The following is a 17,617-nucleotide window of genomic DNA, read 5'->3' on the forward strand; positions in this document are numbered from 1 at the left end:
TCATTTCCTCCTAACTCTGATGCTTGTGGGTGCAATGATGGTGGTTTATGATGAAATACCATTATCATTATCATTCTTTCTTCATGTTTGCTATATTGTACACATGTCAGGTGTGGGGCACTACCAGCACAGTGTGTGATTCTTTCCACTGGATTGCAGGCAGGCTGGCCAGGATCATCATGTATGTGTGTTCTTACTTTCTATGTGCCCAGCAGTGTAGGTGTATGGTCATGTTGTAATGGTCAGTCATCCTAGTCACATGGGTTACTTTCAATGTGTGCACTTGGGTGGTCAAGAAGTGAGCAGTGTGAAGGGGGTGTGTTTGTCGTGAGTGTTGATGTGTGTGTGCCCATGCAATGTCAACTACACACATGTGTCACCCAGGAGTAGAGTGCCTGTTTGTGTGATTGTTCAGGCCTGTGCTTGTGATTGTGTGCACATGTGTGAGTTGTATGTTGTGCACTGTGCAGTGTGTTGGTGTGTCCTTATAGTTCTGGCTGACTCCTATTTGTTGATTTAGTCAATTGTGAGTATGCAGAGTGTGTGACTGGCAAGTCAGGCTTCTGGTTTGTTGAACAGCTGTGTGTCTTGATACTGTTTGTACTCCCTGTGTATACCTGCTCACCGCACTGACATTGTGGGTGTGATGTGCTCATGCATTGCTGTCACATGGTGCTTTGCTGCCTCCAGTGTGGCATGTGGTGCGCGGTGTCATAACATCCCCTATCTGTGCTTCAGATGCCTTGACATTGTGAGTCAGCACTCCCTCTATTTGTGTATAGTGCACTTCTGCCATGTCCACTACTGAAGTGCACACCACTTCACTTTGATGTCAGCCGTCCCCTTGTGTTGCCTGTTTGTGCCTCCCCATCACTTCATTTGTGACACTGTGCTTTGTGATGCAGATCTTTGTCCAGGAGGACTGTGCCACTCATTGCATTTCCCCAATTGATTATCTGTGTTGTTGTAGTACTGTTAAGCACTCATGGTTGCTCATGTGCAGTTCAACTGTCTGTGCGTGCCAGTCCTCTGGTCAAGTTGTTTCCACTTTGGTGTCCCAGACTTGTGCATCTGTGTGTGCTGTGTTAGGTGTATGTGTGTATGCTGGGGTACTGCTTGACTTCCTGAGTGTGATGTTGTCAGAGTGCTGTTTTGCTTGTTTTTGTGGGTGTTCATGGTGTGTCACTCATGGCTGTGTGGGACTGTTATGTTTTGTGTGCACACACTGCTTGTTGTGCTTGCAGTGCTGTGGGTGTATGTTGCCTTGTCCTGGCCTGGTGTGCATCCCCTGATGTCCTGCTGTGTTTCTTATGTGATTTCTTGTCGTGTGCATCTGCTGTGTGTTTGATGTGGCTGTGTTGTTCTGTGATGGTGCCCTTCTTGTGTGTGTTGTGGTATGTTGTCTGCATTGTTCCTGACTGATGGGGTTGTGCACTCCTATGTTGTCTGTGCTCCCATTGCCTTCCCACAGTTTGGCTGCACAGGTCATGTGTGGTCTTGCTGTTGTTCTGTGTGTGTTTCTGTTGATTTATGTGTTTGGTTGTTGTTTTTGTGCAGCCATTGGTTCTGGCATCCCTGTGTGTGTGTGTGATGTTTGTGGATACCCCCAGGGAGTGTGATTGTTTGTCTGTGTATTGCCTGGACATTATTGACTCCCTCCTGTGTGTCTGGCACTGGGGTTGTGTGCTGCAGGTGTGAGGGGGGTATGTGTGGAGAATCCTACTTGTGTTTGACAATCATGGAGTGTGTCAATGTGACCTGTGTGTTGTGCTGCTGGCATTCTCCTGTGAAGTTGTTGTGTACATATGTGTGGCTGTTCACAGTTTGACTTCAGGGCCTTCCTTTCCTCCCTGTGCCTATACATGGGTTGCCTTGCTGTCTCCCTGTGTTGTTGCACTGAGGGGACTGTGGTTTGAGGTCACTCACTGTGCCAGCCATGTGTGCTTTGATGGGGTGAGTGTGTTGGTCTCTTCCTTGTCTTGCATGTGATGTACACATGCTTGTTGGTTGTCTCCTTGGCCACCCATTTATGTGCACCTCACTTTGGCTTTCCTATATGTTGTGCTCCATTGCTGGTGGCATGTGGTGTGTGTATGTGGCTGTGTGTCAGTGTGAGGTATGTCTGTGTGACTTGGGAGGCTGTGTGTCTAGTAGGATATTTGTTGATTGTATGCGTGTGTGTTCATTTTGTGCTTGTACTCAGCTTTCTTGCCATGAATGTGGTGTTGTTGTGGTGTGTGGGCTGCCCTGGGCCTGTGCTTCTGTGTGTTCCTCTGAAGCCACTCCTGCTGTGGCTGTCTCCCTAGTTGTTTGTTGTGTGGTGCAGGGTGTGTAGTCACCTAGCTTGTTGTTGGGCATGGGGGTGCACAGGGGGGTGCACATGCCATGTCCATTCAGGGGGGGGCAGTGTGTGGAGTGTGGAGGTGTGGCCCTGTGTACTTTGTGCCCTGCCCATGCCTGGCACTGGCCCTGCCTTCTGCATTGTGCGCATGTTTTCCCTTGTCTTCACCGCTGCAGTGAAATGACCGGGACATTACTTGGAGATCGCGGTGATGTGTGAGCTGGCTGCGGAGGGGTGACTTGGTGGCAGGTAGGACATGTGTGGGTACACTTGTGGATGTGTTCCTGTCCCCACCAGGGTGTTCGCTGTGGCCAGGGACCCTGTATCAGCCCATGAGTTGTGTGTTGTGGTTGTGGCTGGGATTGTGCAGTTGCGTAACTGCGGCGGCGGCCACGGCGGTCCATGAGTTGCTGGTGATGTATCAGGTACAGCACCGGAAAGACGTGCAGAGCTGGATCCATTGCTGTCTGGACCAGGAATCAGGTTTCGCGCTCTGCTTTCGAGCATCCGCCGTCTCTAGTTGGGCGGTTTCTCCGCTGCGCTGCGACTGGCTTTTTGAGGCATCCTGATTTGTACAGCAGACGGCACGTCATTCCGCACAGTGGTGAGTCTCCATTGGCTCCCACCGCCGCGGTGGCGGGCGCACTCTGATGGCGGTGCGTGTCACACCACGGCAGACGGGAAATGGGCTGTGTTTGGCCATACTATTGTGGCGGGCGTGAGGCCCACTGCTGGCATCCAGAAAAAGTCATTTTCCGCCACTGCAGGCACCACGGTGGTGCCACCGCCCGCCATCCTAATAGACCCCTTAGTCTCTAAACAAAGCTTGGTGAATTGGCTAACATCTGTTTGCTTCTCGCTTTAGACTCTCTGTCACAGCAGGGTCAGTGCCCAAATTGTTCTCAGATGACATAAATACATATCTGCATTACACTATGAAAACTTATCTTACTTAACTCTGGATAAGGAATGGGAAATAAGCAAAATTAGTAAACTACACGCGAAGTACGTTGTCCAAATTTCCCATAGTCTCTTCGAATTAGCCGAAGATGTTTTAACATTCCTACGGAAAGAATAAATTATCATTCCACACTGATTGCTATTTATGGAGCACTCAGTGTGCATGTGATATTGTTGTTTTTGACTCATGTAACTCACAGGCACTGTCTTTCTTACCTCTCATTTTTTAGCATGGGCCCCAATCATCATCTCTTTGGCAATGTTTGTGGATGCAATTTTATTAACTCTTTTAGAAAAAACAAAGATCATTGTAATCCCATAAGAGCCATTGTCCTGAAAAAATCCAACTGTAAAACTGTGGTACAGTGTCATCTATGTGTGAAGTAAAAAGAAAGGCTCATTCCCAGCCCAAAGTATGTTCTGGACTCAAATACAAATAAAGGACTTGGAACATTTATCATGAACTCTTGTGTGGTTATGCACTAAGGTTTGCATGTGTGCTAATGATGTACTGCACATTTCAGCACTGTGCCTGCAGACTTTTATAATGGTAAGTAAATCGATGCAATGCACCATGTGCGAAACATTAGTAAATAACCCTCGTCAGCTCATGAGTTGTGTACCATTTCATTCTGTAGTTCAATCTAATAGCGAGCGCCTATAAAAGTGTTTGTTGTTGCAGATAATGAAGAACATCTTTCACCAGTCCTTCAACGCTTACAAGGCTGATATCGAACCCAGAGTCAATGACCTCACCCTCCATCACCTGCAGTGCAGTCGGAAGTTATTCGAGGTGATGCTGTCTCACAGGAAAGCCACAGCTGCCTACATAGAAGGAGACAACATAGCGGTCGCCATAGAAGGAGAGGCTGCTCGAGTGCTGAACTTCGACACTGGTGAGTTTGTGTTTAAAAGATTTGTAGTGCTTTTTGTGCTGTTTACAAGGAAGTCAGCCTGTAGAAACAGGGCCAGACAGGTCTTTTTTCCACTTGGCATTTCCTAGGTGGTCTGGAGCACTTGTAGAGCAGATTTGAAAGCCCTGGGCATCTCCAGGTGCCTCTGTTACTTTCTTGCGCTCCCAGAGGTTAATTGCGGCAGGCACGTGGAGGCTTCAAGAGAGAGAGAGAGAGAGAGAGAGAGAGAGAGAGAGAAGGATGCAGCGGCGGCTCCTCCTCTATGGTGGAGGAGCGTCATCCCCCACTGCTGAGAGCCAGCTGAGGGAGGGAAAAATAAAATGATGATAAAACCATTTTATTATCAACGTATTTTTCTTTCCACGATTGAGTGAGCAAGCCAAGTCTGGGTGGGGCGGGCCATGATGAGAGATGGGGGAGGAGTAGGGCACACTGCATGTGCATGACGGTTCGGACGGCTATCTAAGGGTGGCCAAACCGTCATGCGCACCTTGATCTCTCTCCACCCGAGCTGTGTTGTACAGCCAGGTAGAGTACATGCACTTAAGACCTTAGCTAGTGTCAGACCAGCCCACTCAGGCCAATCACAGCGCTGCTTTCTCATGCTGTATTACCAATATGAAAGCAGCACCGTGATTGGTGTCTAGGAGCCTGGCAGTGTGCACCAGCCCCCGAGTCCTACCAGAGCTGAAGAAACCTTGGACGACAGCATCAGATAAGTGTTTTTTTGTTATTTAAACCCTCTCCCAACACCTCCCAACCACCCGCCCACCACCCGTTAAGAAAAGTAGCTGCTACTGGAGGGATAGAGGGGTAAGGAATAGAGAAAGCAATCAGATAGGGAGAAGAGGAATGGAAAGAGAGAGCTTGCATGAGTAGATGAAGGCAGTGGCTGGTTTGAGCATCTTTTTCCAGGACTGCTTTTGGTTCTCAGTCTAATCCTCTGTGGGAAATGCACACAGGTTTTGCCACATAAAATGCAACTACAGGAACTGGTTTGTATGGATTTGCAGAAAGTTTCCTCCTTAAATTCAAAAGGAAAAAAAAAAATCCTTAATTTCTGTGAGTTTATTTTGATTTCTCACTTTTCGCTGTAATGCCAGTTTTCCTAGCAACAACTCTTTGGCTTGTGTTGACATGCTGATGGCCTGACAGCTTTTATTTGTTCAGTTTTCGATACTCTCCTACATTTCTGCCCAAACTCTTTTCTGTTTCTTGAGCAGGTCATTTGTCTTATATCATACGCCTTCTTTAAGACATTAATCAAGGTTATTCGTACATTCTTTTCACTAGTTAGACTATGACTCTTCGCTGTTATTACAAAAATGTTTGTGTATTGTGTATGGTTTTCATTGGAAGCCTTGATCGTCAACACTGAATTCAAAATCTGCTTATTTACTGCTGTTATGTCAAAGCAGTAAAAACCAACACTTGTTTTCTCTGCTTTGATGACAAGCAGCTTCTCCCCAGTTTGCCAGCCTCTTGTTTGGTCTCCACAGACCTGGTGGATTGGGTGGAAGGGTGGGCACCATTCTGCATCCTAGCACAAGTCTCCAGAGACTTTATGGAGGCTGTGGATTAGCAGATGATGCACCACTGTCTCCCCATCCTTCTTTTGCCTCCATGGGTATCTGCTGCCTGGGAAGAAATGGGCCAATGGCAGATCATTCTTTGGTGCTGTAGGCTGCATTTACCTTCCCACGCAAGAGTCTGTGAAGTATTATAACAGGCTTTGACAGTGGCTCCTACAGAGGAAGCACCAATTCTGAATAGGCTCTATGGTGTGTCAAAGTGGAGAGAGCTCACCTTGGTAAAACAGAAAAGTACAGAGGGATGTGGGGTGCTGTGTTTCTTTCTAAGATTTGAAAGAGATTATGAAAGGAAGGATGAATGGAAAGCAAACTGGAGATGATGTGGGTAGAAGGATACCAGGGTTATTATATTACATACATGAAAAGGTGTGCATGGTAGAGATATAGGAGGGTGAAGAATGGAGTTTTCTCTGTGGCTGTGCCCTGACCCTTCTGATCCTGCATGGATGATTTAAAGGAGGCAGCAGAGATATGCGCATTATTAAACTTAAGATGGTGTAAGTTTTATTTATTTGGAGTTTTCCCAATCAGTGGTCCAATTGACATCCCAGAAAATTGGTTGTTACCTTTATTTTCTGCGATCTAACTTTGAACTGCTCCCTGAAGACCTCCTAATTATGTCTCACCCATGCCTAGTTCTATACATTGTAAAGCACTCATTCAATACAAAATGTTTCTTAGGTGTTGCTATTTACAAATCAATGGGGGGGGTAACTTTAGCCTCTGTAGCAAGATGAAAGGTTAAGTTCATCTACCAGTATTGAACTTAGGAAATTGATGGTTAAACCTTTGCATATGTAGGGGACACATTGGTCCCCTGAGCACCCATGCCATCTGCAAATCATTCATCTCTGTATTTAGGCATTGTAGTCAAAGACCATTGGGGAAAAGGTCTGCTAAAGAAAGGTTTGGGGAAGATAAACGCTGCCAGTACGTCCCTTTTTTGGCCATTTTCAGTGCGATCAGAAATGGATTTCCAATTCATTCATCTGAAAACAAATTTTATATTCAGCCCCTGCACTGCAATTCTAATATGATTTTTTTAATTAGACATCACACTAAGAAAGGCCCTAAAAACAAAACAAAACTTGCCAATGACTATGCCACACACGTAGCTTAGTATAACACATCTTTATTCTTTTGCGTGTAACCACAAACTCAAAATTCTAAACCTGCCTTCACTTCACTACGTTCTAATGCTTACATCACAGTTCTACGGAGTCCATCAGGAGCCACATGGGTTCCACCATTGTAAACACATACAACACTACAGTCCTGAAAACAAAATGAAAAATAGTGTTAAAACCAATTGCCATTCCATCTTTAAATGCCAATTTATTTCATTTACAGTAAGTAGATGTTAGAACTGGGGGTCTCTAAATGGCAGAGATAGGTACCTTTATCCAAGAAGGCACCCTTGCATCTAGTCAGGGTAAGGGAGATACACCCCTGCTCACCCCCTGGGTAGCTTGGCAAGAGCAGACAGGCTGATCCCAAAGGCAATATGTAAAGTATTGGTACAAAACAAACACAGTAATACAGTGATAACACCACAAACAGACACAACACATCAGTTTAGAAAACTAAAGTATCTTTATCTAAATTCAGCAAGACCAAAAACGACAAAAATCAAACATACATGTAATAAGACTATGACTTTTAAATGGTGTGGAGCAACTTGGTCCATAGGAAACTATCGATGCCAGATTTTTCACAAAGTACCTGTAGATGTGTCAAAATTCACAAGGCCAAATACCCGCAGAGAAAGGAAGCATCAAGAAACAAAGGGATGCGTCAGTTCATGAGTCCTTGGGGAGGCAATGAGAAGTGATGCAACAAATCAAGACTGTAGGGGGAAGTGATGCATCGACTCCAAGACGGTTCTGGTCTGCGAGTCATGTGTTGGGAAAAACGTGCCTCACAGGTGTGATACGTGGAAATCCGGGATTTGTTGGCGATCGATGTGGCGGTGGGAAGCGGTGCTGCATTGGTTTATTCAGCCACGATCTCACGATGATTCAAATCTTGCAATTACGGGCAGGCGCAGCTTTGTCTCTGCAGCGGCACAGTGGCGGTGCGTGGAGATTCTTCCCGCACAGCTGTGCTGCATCGGAAAATCCTATAGCAAAGAGTTAACGGTAGCGCCAGGCATCCCATACACATAGGCATCCACAATGTGTCGCAGTGCATCTCACGTCCGGGGTTTACTACTAGGGTGTGTACAAGAGGAGTCCGCATGGGCACACATCAGCATGCTTAGGTCCTCGCCCAATATCACGTAGTCCACATCTGAGTGGTCCATGCGCAACAAGAGATCATGAAAAAAGTCATGGTCGTCCACATTGAGGGTATAAACCTTCAGCAACACCACCTGTTTATCAGCAAGGACACCCAGGAGTAATACGAACTGACTAGTAGTGTCGAAGCAGCTGGAGTGAAGAGTGAAAGGAACACTTTTATAAATGAGAACACAAGTGCCCCGGTAATAGGAACTATAGCAGGAGAAATATTGGTGCACAACCCAAAGCCTGGTGTAAGGACTGATGGCTGCGTGAGGCAAATGCATTTCCTTCAAAAAGGCAATTTTAACTCCATGCCTCTTTAAGTCCTACAGGATCTGTTTCCCTTTCCTAGGGTTGTTGATAACATGAATGTTCCAGGCAATGAAAGCAAGGTCCACTGACCTATTACCTTGGGTAATTTGCATAGCAATAGCAAGGGAAAATGTATGAAGGAGCGTAGTAAAATAAGATAGGGACATCACAGAAGGTGTTGCAGCAGTAGAGCGTAAATGTGTGATTATACAAGAGTATAAGTAAAAACCTAAATCCCAACCACCCACCCACATTGGAACATAAGGTATCCAGTGAGACACAATGAGACAAACCAAAAAAACATATCAATCCAGAAAACAAAGATGTGGTGTACACCATGAGCGCAAGGCGACAACGCAATGGGCGTTGGCCCATTCTGTAACATCATTATGCAATAGTAAGGTTTGTTCAACCACAATTACACCAATGTTACCAAGAAAAGATGGATTTGCATGGGTGTAGGCGATACCAGCAAACCCCAGGTAAAGACAGCAACTAGCTGCAGAACACGTGAGGCGGACCGTGAATAAGCAGAGGGTTTACCATTTTCCGGGGCAGATTGTCCAGGAAAAGGAGACTTGATTCGCAGGGATTTTCAAAAAGTAGAGAAATCCGATGGGGCGTCAGCAATTCATGCTATACCATTATGCTCAGTAGAGCATTGTGTATCAGATGCCCAGCTTCCTGAGGGAGCTCTTGGCGTCAGTAAATTTGCGAAGGGCCTCCTGGACCATGGGGGTAAAGTCAGGATAAATGTAGATGTCTGCACCCTGAGAACAAAGGGGACGGTTCTTGTGGGCCAAACGGAGATTAGTGTCCCTGTCTCTGTAGTTGAGGAGTTGTGCAATGAGAAAACGAGATAGGGAGCCTTCAGAACGGCAGTGGCCTAGGGATTAGTGTGCAGGCTCAAACGCAAAAATATGAGAGGAATGGGACCAGTCGAAAAGGTCGGTGAGGAGTTGCTCCACAAAAGTGCCCAGCCTCCCCATGATGGTGGCCTCAGCAAACCGTACATTATTCCCCCAAGACCTTGTCTCCAGGTCTTCATTTACAGACGCAGACAGTAAAGGTAAGAGCGGTGGGGTTGGGGTGGGATGAGGGTTGGTCATGGTGGACGGGAAGTCGACAGATGATGGGAGAGGTAAAATTAAATAAAAATAAAATAAAAATACTTACCTAGTGCTTACCACATCGCCAAGTCCATGATGCGACAAGCACAAGATAAGTGTTTTTTATTTTTTTTTATTTACCTATCCCGTCATCTCTTGACTACCCCCACCGACCAACCGCTCTTAACTCTGCCAGCCGTGCCTGTTAATTTTTGACCGTCACCTGCTTTAGGATATGTTACATTTTGTCAGGTCTCTTTTGCACTGTAGCTTTGTGGTCCTCTAGCCATGATGCTCGCTCCTCAGCCTTATCTATCCTCACCCTCTGGTGATCCGAGCACTCCCCCAGCCTGTCTATATGGCCAGCAAGGGTGTCAAAGTGGGTGTCCATTGCACGGAAGCCAGCCTTGGGTTCCAACATGATTGCTGTCATGTAATTGGTCGCTGCATTGTCTTTTTCATGGCCTGTGTTCTCCTCTGCATCAGAATCGGGGCGGTATCTCTGGTAGTTTTTGAATGCCCAAAGGTCAACCCACGTTGCATAGGATCTGTGCAGTCCATTTCTAAGGGAAGAGGGCCCCAACTGGAGAAGGTGGCCACGCAGCAGTGAAGCCCGGGATGTGGCACAGATGGGGGGGCCTCAAACAGGACCCAGACTGGGTGTGCACAGCAAAAATGGGGACGTCCCAAGCCAAAATGTTAATGTAAAAGGAAGGAATGTCCAAGGTCCCCGTTCGGCTGGCCTCATGATCAGTCAGACCAGAAGAGCCCCAGTAGTCCCATCACAAAGAGGGGGGTAGGCCCCCTCAAAGAATCCACTAACCCCCAGCAGCAGCACCAAGGCAAGGGGCACCCAGAGACGTCAGATCAAAGACCAGCCATTTGCCACACAGCAAATGAGGGCAGGTGTGTTATGTGGCAGGCCAGAGCCAGCAGGGCCCCAGAAAGCGAATTCACAGCAGGCTGGTGAGAGGAGGCTGCAGGTGGGGAGCAAGTCCCAGCATAGGGAAACGTGCATGAGTTCATGGCCTCTAAAAGGATACCAGTGCACCTACCACAACCTATCCCCTCATTGGGTGCCGCGGGCCTCCAGCATCAGGGGTCCATTTAGGGCTGGGCTGCTGCTGCAGCCACCACGCTCCTCTCCAGTAAGGCCAGGTGGGAAGGCCTCAGATGCGATCCCCACAGCCTCCGCTATCCAGCGATCCACCACAAGACAGGAGTCAGTGAGGGTGCGGCAGCAGTCCTTCTCACTTGGGGGGGGGGGGCAGAAGATCCACATAGCACCAAGATAGGCTGTCACGAGAAAAGCCATAGCCCCAAAGCCTACAGGCACACTGGGGCCAGCAGCAGCCCTTGACCACTCTGGTCACCCGGTTGGAATCCAAGCCGGTCTGAGGGAGGGGCGCCATCCCAGCGAGTCATGGTGGACTCGCCCCAGGCTTACCCACGGCCCCTGTCATGGCAGGGCCTCTGAGGTGGTGCTGGGCCATGTCACCACCCAGTAGTCAGGAGCCCAGTCCGGGCAGCGTGCCCGCAGCAGCCCACATCCTCGAGTATCACAGCAGGGATGGAGAGATCACAACTTGAGGCAATGATGGCAGTGACTAAAGGTAAATTAGGGCCAACGCCACTGGAGCATCACAAGATTGCATCCATCCTATTGGCGGTCATGGCCACGCAACCAACTTTAGTTTTTGTTTAATTCCATTACCTACCTTCATCATTACTGTAAGAAATGGGGTTATTGGTTGAGGAGGGTGTAACCCTTTTCAAGCCACAATCACAATCCTTTTCATGGTGAACCACAAAAGTTACCAAATTAACCTATGTGTAGCCCACTGGTAGCTTGGCACAAAAGCAATCAGGCTTAACTTTGGGGCACTCTGATAAATATTTATGAAGCACACAAACAATAATAAAGTGAAAACACTACAAAAGAACAATCTCACACCAATTTAGAAAAATAAAGTAAAGTGTAATAATTTAAATGTCACTAATACAAATTAAATCCAATCAATAGAACCAGAGTTATGAATGTTTGAAGTTTGAAGTGGAAAATAGCAGCTAAAAGATCAACACTTCAGCTGGTGGTATCTGGTCGCATGAGAACAGGGTAAAGTCAAAAGTTAAGGCTGACAGCGATGCAGCACTGTTCAGCTATACAAGGTTGATTGTGCTTGGTCTCAGCTTATTACAGACTTAGAAGAAATTTTGAAGAAAAGTTGCTGAGAGCAGAAAGTTCAGGGGGCTGGCATGTAGAGGTGTCCAAGGAAGAGGCTTCATTGTCGGGGAGCCGCTGGTCAAAGTCACTGTGGAGATTTCAAGTTTGGACTTTTTCACTTTTGTGGAAGTCAAAAATCTCTATTGGGACGAAGCTGCAGGTTATAGCCAAAGAGCACTCCACAAGGCCAGATACCCCTTCCAAAGGGTCCTGCTGAACAGGATTTGCTGCTGTAGGGAACAACGTAGGGTCTGGTGGCTCAGTGGACTAAAGCAGCCCCTGCAGGGGCCTGTGTTCATCCTCATAGTCACAGGTTCAAATCCCAGCGGGTCCACTCAGCCTTCCATCCATCTGAGGTTGATAAAATGAGTACCGTTGGGTAACAATAAAGATCTGTTATTCAGCGCCAGGACATCTACAGGTAATTGTGTACTTTACAAATACACCTGTTATATTATGTAGTTTGAGCTACCACAAGGTCAGGTTGAACAGCAATTCCCATCGGGTGGACCACTGAGCAGGTAGGTTCCATATTCTGCCAGTTCTCAGGCAACTTTTTGGTCCTTTTTAGGTATCAAGTTTCAAGGTTTCGGCTCTAGAAGCACCTTTAGCACCACTTTCAAGGGGCCAGGGCTGGTTGGGCACCACTTGGGGGTCAGGACTCACACCAGGCAGAGAACAGGTGGACGGATCAAGGTCTTTAGACCTTGGTATGTTCCTGTACCTCACACTGGAGCCATCTAGCCCTTGGAGTCACTCTGGTAGTTGTAGGATCAAGCAGCAAGGCAGGCTTCAAACAGCAGTGTAGTTCTCTGGCAGCTGCAGGGCAGTCTTTTGAGGTACAAAGCAGGTCTCAATCAGCAGGGCAGTCGTCTGAAGAAAAAAAGCAATTCTTCTGTCCTTTGCAGGTGCAGGAGTGTGCTGAAGAGTAGATTTGAGGGTCCAATATTTATACCTGGTATCATCCTTTGAAGTGTGAGAACATTCTAGGGAATCTCCCATCAGGTTATAGAATTTTCTTTCCTTCCCCTGCCCAGGCATAAGTGGTGTAGGGTGGCAAAAGGCTGGTGTCAAGTCCTTTGTGAGTATGCTGGAGGCATCCCTTTGAAATGCAGTTGGGCATGGAACAGCTCCACTTTACCTTTCCTGGCAGGACAGGCAATACTTCCAACATCTAGTTTCCATTTGTCTCACTGTCAGGAGGGATACACAAAGGTCAACTGGCAACTATTCACAGTCAAGTGACCCCGGACACCGGTTCAGGCACCAAAATGGTTAGGACAAGAAAATGCTAAATGGTTAGGACACGGAAATGCCAACAGTTGGCATTTTCAGAATTGTGGCTTACAATCTGATTTTACCATGAAATTTTACCATGAACGATGATTTTAATTTGCTATTCTTTTGAGACCGAACATGACATTTCTAACTGTTCCCAATCATAACTTAACATTTATTAAATTAAATAAGGTAATGTTAACCTACGGGAGAGGAAGGCCTCAAAGTAGTGAAAAATTAACTTGGCAATTTTTCACTACCAGGAAATGCAAACCTTAAAACGCATGTCCTACCTTTTAAATACAGTGCACCTTGCCCTATGGGCTGTTTAGGGCCTACCAAAGGGGGTGACTTAGATGTGTTTGAATCATGAGCGGGGTGCACATGATGGCTGAGTCACTTCTTAGGTCACTAATGGCAGTGACACCTTGACAGGGGCAGGCCAGAATGTTTCTGCGTTTATGTTTAGAGACTATGACTTTTAATAAATACCTCTCAGTCCAGTGATATGATGTGATATATTAAGTGCAAAGCTTCCACATGTTAAAGAACACATTTGTTTGAAATTTTAGGAAACTGTCATATTTTATGTGATTTTTGCTGCATGATTTTATGGCAGCCGTTTTCGGGGCTCAATACATGCATTGGCTCTTGGAGAAAAGTCAGATGCTTGACTTTGCTCTCCCTGTTGGCTCGCCCACCTCTAGATAAAATAGGCAACCCCAAAACACACTCTATATTGAAAGCAATAGGTCGATTTGAAAGCTGGGCTGCCATAACCTATGCCAAATGACCCAGTCCATTAACAATGTACCCAATTTTAAGAGCTTATCTCCCCTCAAGCTAGTGATACAAACCAAGTTGTTAAAAATCCTATGTGTTTTTGGGGGTGGCACAACATGTCAGTTGTGGATGTATTTGAGATCCTTGCATGGGTGTATAGAAAGAGGGGTGTATTTAATAAAGAAAACAAATTAATCTCAACTATATTAAAGTCTAGTTGAAATTGTTGAGGCTATAATGTTGTGTCATTCATCATTACCTAGCACAATTCTAAAAAAAATTGATTTATTTATCACATATATTCTTTAATTCATCTAACTGTACCCTCCATGCCACCTATTCTTGACCACAATAAAAACCCCTGCTACCTCATAACACTACCCTTCACTGAACTAAAAAAAAAACCTTAATTCCACTTAATGATGCCTTTCCCTGAACCATAAAATCCCTTACTACTCCTTAACTCTATCCTTCCCTAAACCCTAAAACACTTTAATGGTACCCATCATGAAACCAATCAATCAATCAATCAAAGCTTTATTTCGATAAAAATTATATCATAAAAGCATCAACATACAAACATAAAAGATACAGTTTGACATGTAGGAGAAGAGTAGATAAAAGTTAATAAATACATTTGATATATAATATAATATTTACAATCAGGTAAAAAAGAATTAAATTCAAATATTCAACCCAGTGCTTATGATTGAAAGAAGCAGTCTAAAAGAGGTGGGGTGTAAAAAGCTAAGAATTCACATCAGAACGGAAAGACTTGAGCCTATTTATCCAGGACCATCCAAGAAATTTGGCCACACCACAAACCAGCACAGCCCTGGTGTCTGATTGTAAGATTCTAAGGGCTACACGATGGTTCAATGTTCCCAGCTGTCTACAGACAGGACTTAGCCACCTGTCTCTTGGATTTTTATAGGCTGGGCATTCGAACATAAAGTGTGCAATGCTTTCAACCTTCTCACTACAATTCAGGCAAAATGCCGGTGTTTGGAAGGGAGTCTTCGATTTGTTAGTGTACTCTCGAGTTGGTAGTGTGCCCAATCTAAATTGTATGTAAAGCGTTCTGTCTCTTGGTTTCTGGATAAAATCGAGATAAGGCTCAAGGCTAACGACTTGCTTGTGTAGATAGAAGTCTTCTGTTAACCTGCCTAAATTGGGGTTACTAATCTCTTTAGTGTCGATCCATGCCCAATATGCTCTTTTGAGGTCGATCTTGTTTATTAATTTGCCGGATTCCCAGACTTCTTTAAGTCCCAATAGGGAAAAGAATTTCTTGATGTTACAGAGCCATCCCACTTTATGTGCACCCGTAGTGTTTATCACTTCTCTGAGGCCCTCTGCATACTTTGATAGTTCGGGGGTACGCCATAAGCGTGCCCAGAAAAGCAGGGGGCGCAATCTTGCCAGGTCCTCAATTGTACGCCTACCCAGATCGCTAAGTAAAGGTTTGAGGGGGGTACCCCTTGGGACTGAAACCAATGCCCTCAAAAATGTATTCTCTGACCTGGAAATTTCTTCAATGTTGTCGAAGCCCCATAACTCGGCACCATACAGGGCAGAGCTGACAGCTTTTGCTTGGTAAATCACTATTGCGGGTGCAATGGGCCTGCTCTGCGAGGAGGGATGTTCTTTCATGATAGCCCCTGCAGCCCGCCTGTGGTTGAGGAGCATCTTGTCCAAGTGGGGTTTCCAGCTAACATTATCCGAAATTCTGATGCCAAGGTAATCAAAAACTTTTACAAGTTCAAGAGTGGTTCCATCCAATTTGGGAATAATTTTGGAGGGTCTGGGTAAATTAAATGAAAGAAGTTTAGTCTTCGTTGTATTTATAGACAAACCTCTTAAATTACAAAACAAATAAAATCTATCCAAGAGCTTCTGCAGCCCTGCTGGGGTCTTGGAAATTAGCAGGGTGTCGTCTGCAAAAAGGAGGGCGGGGACCTTGTCGCCCGCCAGGGCTGGGGCATCTGCTGGGATGTCTTGTAGAAATTTCACCACCCCATTCACAAATATAGAGAAGAGGGTGGGTGCCAGAACACAGCCCTGGCGGACTCCCCTATTAACAGGAATTTTTGCAGTTTTTTGATTCTGATTACCCCATCTAATCTGGGCATAGTTGCCCTCATGCAGGCGAATGAGGAGGTCAAGGATCAGCAAGGGCACACCTGTTTCCCTCATAACTAGCCATAGACGATCTCGAGGGACTAGGTCGAAGGCTGTCTTCAGATCGATGAACGCCAGATGGAGACTACCCTTGCCGATCAAGACCACCTTCCAATATAGAAGAAGGAGTCTGAAGACCTGGTCGACTGTGCCTGTATTTGATCTAAAACCTGCCTGGTAATGAGACAAGATGTTATTCTCATTAATCCACAGCAGGATTCTCTCCAATAAGGCCCTGCCAACCACCTTCTGGCCAGCATCAATAAGGCTGATCGGACGGTAGTTAGCAGGGTCCTCCCTGGAACCCTTTTTGAATATTGGGACCACCTCGGCGCCCTTCCAAGAATCAGGAATGGGAGATCCATTTAGAAGGGCATTGAGCAGAATGGTAAAGTACTTTGCCCAATTTTGGGCATCCGCTCGAAATAAGTTGCTGGGAAGGCCATCTGGGCCAGGGGCCTTGGCTGGAACTATTTTGTTGATGGCAATCAGGACCTCAGATTCCACAAAGGGGTCACATGCCTCGGTAGTAGAGGCAGTGGCTATTAAATGGGGCAAAGATCGAGGGCTTTGTGATTCCTCGCCTGAAGAAAGTTTTTTAAAATGGGCAAACCACTCTTGATTTGTGATGTGGTTTGGGATGGTGTCAGGAACCGAGCCTATAGACTTTCTACATAGGTTCCAGAAGGTATTTCCGTCCTTAGCCAGACTGGCGGCTTTAAGTTCCAACCAGTGAGATTCCTCCCAGACACGCTTTGCTCGCGTCACTGCCTTTTTATACTCTTTCCTGGCACTGTGCACTTGGCTGGAGTCAGAGTTTTTAACAGCAATTATTAGTGAGGTCTTTTTTTGTCTACACTCCGAATTGTACCATGTACCTGGTGTTTTGTGGGGCTTATTGAAGATTCTCTTGGGGGAGGATGACAAGAAAAATGATCCTATCTTCATGACTGTGTCTGTATGAATAATCCCGGCCCTTAGGCACCCATCATGATCACTACATGCTTTTTGGAGTTCCATAGTATTGGCTAACAGGACCTCCTTTATAGCAATTAGTTTTTGCTCGTTACAAGTAATTTGGGGCCATTTAAGATATCTCCTGCAGTTTGATGGGACTATTTCCTTAGAGAGCATGGAGGAACCGGTGCCGACATCTGGTGGATCAGAAGACCATGGACTCTTCATGGTTAAATACAGGGGATTATGATCGCTCTCAATAGATGGAACTATAATCATATCGACTGCGTTTCTCCATAGTCGCCGGTCTATCAGGATATAATCAATGCGAGTTTGACAATGCATTCTATTAAATGTATTCGCCCCTGTGATGTTGGATGGAAGACGTCCATTGGCTGCTCTAAGGCCAAATTCTAGAGTTAGGGCGTTTAGTTGGATTACTACAGGTGTCCATTTTTTTATGGGGGGTAATGTCAGAGATGGGATAAACCACCTGGCATCCTCACTCTCAGTCTCGAGGAGGTCTTCTGTGGCCAGGGGTTCAAACGTACAATTCATGTCACCTGCCACTAAGATGAGAGAATCAGTTGGACACGAAGAGAGTTCCTCTTCCAAGGTTGTGATTATCGATGACTTTGAACCGCCACATGTTCCTCTAATGTAAACATTAAAAAGCTCAATGAC

General features: G+C 46.0%; 1 protein-coding gene across 1 annotated transcript in view; it reads left to right on the plus strand.

Moving 5' to 3' along the window:
* The window catches only part of LOC146776003 (uncharacterized), a 508,564-nt gene that overhangs the window by 448,769 nt on the left and 42,178 nt on the right, over positions 1–17,617 (plus strand). The window contains exon 4 of the mRNA XM_085637925.1: positions 3,984–4,197. Coding sequence (XP_085494051.1) covers positions 3,984–4,197 — 214 coding nt within the window. The remainder of the gene's footprint in view (positions 1–3,983; positions 4,198–17,617) is intronic.

This window comes from Triturus cristatus, chromosome 12, assembly GCF_964204655.1.
Source record: "Triturus cristatus chromosome 12, aTriCri1.1, whole genome shotgun sequence".
Classification (NCBI taxonomy): Eukaryota; Metazoa; Chordata; class Amphibia; order Caudata; family Salamandridae; genus Triturus; species Triturus cristatus.